The following is a 7232-nucleotide window of genomic DNA, read 5'->3' as shown; positions in this document are numbered from 1 at the left end:
ACGGCATGATGTCTGTTCACAGCAAAATCTTTTATTTCATTGTTTTTGTTCGTTAACAACTTGAAAACTGTCAGTGTGACAACAGTAAAGAGAGCCTATAACTCATAACTTCAGCAAGTTAGAATGAATAAACGACTCATATAAATGTGCTGTGTCTCATTATGAGTGATAATCAGCACCACCTTCACCATTTGCATGTTTCATATTCGTGTGTTTGTCTAAAAGGAGGATTTTACTCTACAAGCTCGTGTCCAGCTATTCTGTGATCAGCTGCTGCTGCTGATTAGTACACTAAAGGGTGACACAGTGACGTCAGACCTGGTTTCCTGCACAGATGTGGGAACAGCTGGCAGAGCTGCTTCATGATGACATCAACGAGTCACACAAACAGGAACAAAGATGCAACACTTTCAGAACCTCGGAAGAAAATAAGTGAAGAATTTTATTTTCGATAATTCATCGATCAGTGATTTGAAGGAGGAAAAAAACCCTGTCACGTGACTTTGTGTTTCCCTGCTAACAACATGGCTGCGGAGGATCTGCCGTCTGAGTTTGACGTGGTCATTCTGGGCACAGGTACTCCAACACCTGGTTTTAGGCTGTCTTCTAACCCGGACCATGTCGTGGCCGGGGCTCGGTCCGAAACATCCCGGGATCCCGGTGTAAACCGGACAAAACAGGGGTATGAGTAGGGATTAGCTTGCAGCTAACGGCCAGTGCATTTTCAATAGCAGCGGCTAGCCGTTAACCCTCGGTCAGCGGTTAGCCCCTGGATGCAGACATAGACTCAGCGTCCATAAGAGATATTTTTAATAAATGTCTGATCACTCATTGATCACTTTAATAGGCAGGACAGGCTGTTGGGCTGACGCTAACGTTAGGTCCTTTAGCTTTTATCAGGGTTAGCTCGCAGTGCCGCTAACAGAGGCTAGCACTACTAACATCCATCTGTTTCTTATGGATAGGAAGCTAACGGCTAGGCTAAGTGATGCTAACTGTGTTTGTGTGTCAGCATGAATCAGCTGTCTGTGTGATCGAGTTATGGTATCGGAACAGAACCACGGAACCACTTTGAGTCCTAATGATCGACAGTCAATATTTAGGGTTTACTTTCATAATTATCAGTAGTAAAGTGATCACATGTTATCAATAACCTGATCGATACAGGATCAGTGCCTTCTTCTCTCCTTATCTCCTGTCCTTCATTTGTCTCTCGTTTGTTTCCCTCATCTACTTGTTTCCTTTTTCTTTCCAAGTTCCTTGTTTCCTTTCTTCCGTTTCCTGACCTTGTTTCCTTGTCTCCTGCTCTTGTTTCTGTCCTGTCCTTGTTTCTAATTGTTCCCTCTCCTCCATTCCCTGTTTTCTTTCCTTGGTTCTTGTCCCCTTGTCTCCTCTTCTTGTTTTTCTCTGCTATCTTGACTCGTTGTCTCCTTGTTTCCTCTCTCCTTGTGTCCTCCTCTCATGTAACTTCTTGTCTCTTTTCCTTGTTTTTCTTCCTAATTGTGCCTCCTAGACGTCTTTTTGTCTCCTCTCCTTCTGCTCTGTCCTTATTGTTTCTCCTTGTTCATTCCCTCCTCTGGTATCTCTCCTTGTTTTGTCTCCTAGACTTTTCTCCGTGTTTCCTTTCCTGTTATTATTGATGATAGATTTTGTGTGCAGGTTGTGCTGAGGCCTGGTTTCTGTCTCCTTGTTTCCTTTCCTTCCTGTTGCCTGCTGCTGCTTATTGATTATTGATTGTGTGATCAGGTCTTGCTGAGTCGGTGGTGGCAGCCGCGTGTTCCAGAGTTGGACAGAGAGTTCTTCACGTCGACAGGTCATTACTTATTCATCAAGAACACTTACTAATTAATAATCAATGCTATCAATTACAGAATGTTTTCAAAGGTGAGGTAAAAATCAATAAGTTTCTGCTGAATTGATGTATTTGTATATTGATAACTGAGGGCGTTGCTATAGAAACGCCTTCACATTACAGCAATAAAATATTTTATCAGAGATAGATCGATCAGTTAGATCAATTGATTGATGTCAGAGTGTCAGAATAAGAGCATAGAGCGATGCTTTTATTGTGGAAGTGACAGCTTCCTGTGTGTCTTTAGGCGGAGCTACTATGCAGCCAATTGGGCGAGCTTCACCTTCAACGCTCTGCTCACCTGGATACAGGAGCATCAAGTAAGCGTTACTGATTGTCAGGTTGTTGATTTGGTGGGCGGGGCCAGATGCCCAACAGGAAGTCATCAGTGACAGTTTCCTGTGTGTTTGTAGGCAGAGTCTCTGTCAGAGGAGGTCCAGGATCGGTCGAGCTTGGTGGAAGAAGGGGAGGAGCTGATCTACCTGTCAGGCTCAGACTCCGCCTCCATCAGTAACCTGCAGGTGTTCTGCTACGTCAGGTAAACTCCTGCATACCTGTAAGGTCACATGAGTCAGAGATCAGTTTATTGATTAAGGTATCAATACGTCTCAGTGAGGAAGCCGAGGAGGAACCTCCAAACACCACAGAAGAAGAAGAGGCGGGAGCAGCAGGTGAAGACGCTGCTAAAGAGCCATCAGAGACCGAATCAGCAGGTCTGTCTTATATTGATCCTGTATCGACTCTCTGAGCTTTGATTAGCAGGTTTTAAACCAATCAGCTCTTTCAGGTTCAAAAGAAGAAGAAACAGGTGAGGCCGCTGAGGGAGACGAGCAGGTGAGGAAGAGCAGCCCTCCCCTGACGTTCACATCAATTCCTGATTGGCCAGCTTCGAACAATAATAACTGCATACTTCCTCCAATCACAGGCTGCTCAGGAACAGGGGGAGGAGCCAGAAGCGGATCAGCCACAGCCCTCTGCTCCTCCCAGCCAATCAGAGCCAACCAGGAAGAAAATCAGCTACACCCAGCTGGTAAAGGAAGGACGCCGGTTCAACATCGACCTGGTTTCTAAGGTAACGTGACATCAGCACAGCAAAGGACAGTCCTCTCGGCCAATCGTGTCCCTCGGTGTATCCCACTGCTTTCTGATTGGTTGTTTGACCCGAGCTCCGTGTGCTTCATCTTCATCTCCCTCCAGCTCATGTACTCTCGCGGCTCATTGGTCGACCTGCTCATCAAATCAAACGTCAGTCGCTATGCAGAGTTCAAGAACGTGACCAGGATACTGACCTATCGCCACGGCGGCGTGGAGCAGGTACGAGCTGTGTCGGTCATGTCTGCACGAGAACGACAGAAACAACAGTCGCACTCAGACGAGTGAAATCAACACAACAAACACCGGTGTCATCACATCAGCACCTGCTCTGACCCGTTTAAACGTTTAAATTAAATGTTTGTGTAAAGCTGACGTTTATTCAGCTGTAAAAACTTTAATCTCAGCCAAACCGATTTACTCAGGAACAAATAAATCACTGAAAAAAGCCAAACAATAACATTTTAAGTTATCTAAGTGACTTATATATCATGTTTAACCTGAGTAGCGAAAGACGGCGGTGGGTTTGAAAACGATTTGCCGGGAGTCCGGTGTTCTCACGGCTCTAGTTAGCCTAGCCCCCGGCTAGCTATCGAGCTAGTGGCTAACAGACGTCTCCGAAAACGTCGGAGCGTTTTTGAAAATATGTGGTGTCTTGATAAACTGAGCAGATATTTGAGGTTTACACAGCTACATTCTCGCCTGAAAATATGTTAAACGTTTATTTTGTGACCCAGAAAGAATAATAAGAGTAATATTAAAACTAACTAGCTGCCGCCATTGTTGGAAACTGAGCTGAGCTGCGCTATGAATTCTGGGATAGGTTGGGCCATGAAGCATACACCCGACCCATCCTTCAAAATTGTCGGACGCATTTATCGGAGTGTTCGAATTTGGACAGTCTTCGTCGTGTCGCTGTGATGTAATCGGCCTACAAATGCAGGCACAGGAGGATGCGGTTCCTGAATTTGGAAACAGCTACGATACCGGGCACAGCTTCTTCTTCTTCGGGGTTTAACGGCAGCTGGCATCCTTGTACATGCAGTGCTGCCATCTTCTGTTTCAGTCCGTTATTACACTCTTAAATCCTACTACTTATTCCTGCGTCTTTTGTGATCTTACAAAGCTTCAAACGACGCGTCGACTATTAAATCAGTCGTTGACGATTTTGATAGTTGACGTAATCGTGGCAGCCCTACTGTGTTTACCTGTCTGTGTTTACCTGTCTGCGCTCACCTGTCCGTCAGGTGCCCTGTAGCAGAGCAGACGTGTTTGCAAGCCGTCAGCTGTCTGTGGTTGAAAAGAGGAAGTTGATGCGTTTCCTGACTTCCTGTGTGGAGGAGACGGAGGAGCATCAAGGTGAGATGCCTCACCTGTCCACCCGCTGACATCATAAGGTCACTCTTACCAACATCAGATGATTGTGGGTAATGATGCACTTCCTCCCCATCCTCTAGCTTACAATGGTCGGCCATTTTTGGAGTTTCTTCGCGAGCAGCAGCTGGGCGACAACCTGCAGCACTTCCTGCTGCACTCCATTGCCATGGTGACAGAAGACACACTCACCGAGGTGGGGCTCGCCTCCACGCGCCACTTCCTGCGCTGCCTGGGTCGCTATGGCAACACTCCCTTTCTGTTTCCTGTGTACGGACTTGGAGAGATTCCCCAGTGTTTCTGCAGGTAAGAACCAGGATTACAGCACTACTGTGCTCAGCTAGCAGGCTACTACGAGCCCAGAGCTCACCTGTTGCGAGAACTGTTCGAGTTCTGATGTATTGAGTGTGACGTGGACGTGATGAAGCCACCGGAGTGACAAACGTGGTGAGTAACAGGTTACAGGTAACCAGGTACGTCGGTCAGGTGTCCGGGGAGGATCCGTCCTGAGTCTCGGCTCTGTTCTTCTGCAGGAGCAGCTCTGCATGATTCACGGGTCATAATAATCTTTCTTTGTCTGATGCTGGGCCTCTGTGCAGCTGCTTTAGCCCACTTCATTCTGATTGGACAGCTTCTGGAAGCCTGCAGAGGGGCAGCAGCCAGTGCTTGGTGGTTCATGAGCTGATTTTACTTGTGTGATTATTTTAGTTTCATTAGCAGTTTTTTTCAGATGCCGAGTGGGCTCAGAGCAAAGGTCAAAGGTCATGTGACAGATGCTGTTATCACACCTACACACACACACACACACACACAGATTCCTGATTAAAGGAAAACAGAGCACTGTGTGTGTGATTTGGCTCGCCATCAAATAAATGAGAACGCACACACGCTGTGATTAACACATGATGACACATTGATGTTACGTGTGTGTGTTAGCTCTGCGTGAGAAGGTCGACACAATCTCTCTCACACACACACACTTACAGCTGAGTGTGTGTGTTTAATGAGAGCCCTTTGCTCTGATTTATGGAGCAGCTGTAATTTCATTATGTTATTAATCTATGGTGGTGCTGGAGGGGGAGGGGCCAGTAATACAGACAGACAATTGGCTGAGACACCACGGTAACCACACCATCAGACATCCTGCTCCTTAATCCTTAATACTGCCTTAATAAAACTTTTATTTTGAAAGTCTCGCTGGAGGTCAGGAAGTGCGTGTGGTGGCCACATACTTGTGCACAGACAGGTCACATGTTCTCCTGCGTGCTGATTGGCTCTTTGTTGTTGTGTGTTTCAGGATGAGTGCTGTGTTTGGAGGGATCTACTGCCTGAGACACTCGGTCAGCTGCCTGATCGTGGACAAGGACTCCAACAGGTACACCTGTCGTACCTGCAGTACTGCAGTACTGTAGTACTGTAGTACTGTGGTGGTGCTCTGTATAATTCTGCAGTACTGGTGCTGCTCTCTGTAGTACCTCAGCCAGTACTTGGCTCGACTTGGTTTTAAGTGTTTTAAGATAGCTGATGGTACTGTACTGGCTACTTTATTAGTACCTACTCAGCTGGGGGTCCGAGTGAGGTGAGTCAGGCTGACAGTGTGATGTCATCAGACTGTGAGTGATGTCACTGGATGGGTCACAAGAGCAACTCCATCACTAGAACCAAACCTCTGAGTAGAGCGCAGTAGAGTAGACTGACTGACGGGTGAGAGGTCTCAGACTCAGCTTCCTGTCCATCTGGCGTTTGGCCTTCGCTTCCTCCCCTCTGTTCTCTGCTCTGTTTAAAGTCTCGCTCACCGATAACCTGCGCCGCGTCATGCTGGTCATACAAACAGCACTTCCTGTGGCATTTCAAATTAAATGTTTGTGACTGGATGTTTCAGGAGAAACTTTTGTTTCTTAAACTTCACAGTTTTTCAAATCTAAAGTTGACAGAGAGAAAAATCAAACATGGAAATATGTGTTTACATCACACACACATCCCTGTCCTCTGACTGTCTCCATGGTAACACATACACACAGACACACACACGCGTGCATCATGCTAACCTGCAGGGTGTGTTCGTTTGGTTTGGCCACGCCTCCGAGCGTCTCTGGTGCTTTTAATTGGCCGCTGCTGTGAATCACTTCCTGCTTAGTTATTATCATTTGTGTTTAACCTTTAACTTAATTAATGGCTGAACAAACAGCACTGATCACACAGGCTGCCACGCCAACCACTGTGTGTGTGTGTGTGTGTGTGTGTGTGTGTGTGTGTGTGTGTGTGAGTGAGAGAGAGGAACCTTCCTGTGCTGAGCTGTGATTGGACGATAATTTATGATCAGTAAAATATTCAATTTATGGAGAGGAAATGAACATCATAATTTAACCTCTGAGGCTCTTCATCAGCCCGCGGCCGCCTCCCCTCCTCCCCCGCCTCCTCCCCCTCCTCCCCCTCCTCTCTGATAGATGACTCCTCTCTGCACGCCTCTCTCTCTCTCTCTGTCAGTGTCTCTCTATCATTGTTTGCAGCCTCATCAGTTTTCTGATTAAATGATTGATTGACAGGCAGGTTTGTGTATGGAAGGTCACACATGCACAGACACACACACACAGGCACACACACACAGACACACACACACAGGCACACACATACACAGACACACACACGCACACACATGCACAGACACACACACGCACACACATGCACAGACACACACACGCACACACATGCACAGACACACACACACACACACACACACATGCACGCACACACACGGCCTGCTAGCCTGTTAGCATCCCTCCTGGTAAATTAAAGTTATAAATCACAGGCGGCAGTAATCAGATTACTCTGGGTGAGCTGTTGGTTTCCTGTGTTCGTTCAGATTAAATCCGTCTCGTCTGTACTGAACCACAGACGACTGTATGAAGCTAAA

General features: G+C 46.8%; 1 protein-coding gene across 2 annotated transcripts in view; it reads left to right on the top strand.

Annotated features, from left to right (window-relative positions):
• Positions 1–316: 316 nt before the first annotated feature.
• Positions 317–7232, top strand: part of chm (CHM Rab escort protein) — an 18199-nt gene continuing 11283 nt past the window's right edge. For both annotated transcript variants that reach the window (XM_085175027.1, XM_085175026.1), the window contains exons 1-11: positions 317–576; positions 1747–1813; positions 2100–2172; positions 2266–2390; positions 2465–2565; positions 2640–2686; positions 2778–2924; positions 3050–3166; positions 4192–4303; positions 4402–4624; positions 5616–5693. In XM_085175027.1, the coding sequence (XP_085031153.1) occupies positions 525–576; positions 1747–1813; positions 2100–2172; positions 2266–2390; positions 2465–2565; positions 2640–2686; positions 2778–2924; positions 3050–3166; positions 4192–4303; positions 4402–4624; positions 5616–5693 (1142 nt within the window). In that variant the 5' untranslated portion in view covers positions 317–524. The remainder of the gene's footprint in view (positions 577–1746; positions 1814–2099; positions 2173–2265; positions 2391–2464; positions 2566–2639; positions 2687–2777; positions 2925–3049; positions 3167–4191; positions 4304–4401; positions 4625–5615; positions 5694–7232) is intronic.

This window comes from Neolamprologus multifasciatus, chromosome 10 (genome assembly GCF_963576455.1).
Source record: "Neolamprologus multifasciatus chromosome 10, fNeoMul1.2, whole genome shotgun sequence".
NCBI classification, from domain to species: Eukaryota; Metazoa; Chordata; class Actinopteri; order Cichliformes; family Cichlidae; genus Neolamprologus; species Neolamprologus multifasciatus.
The sequence above is the reverse complement of the archived record's forward strand: the minus strand, read 5'-3'. Positions and strand labels throughout refer to the sequence as shown.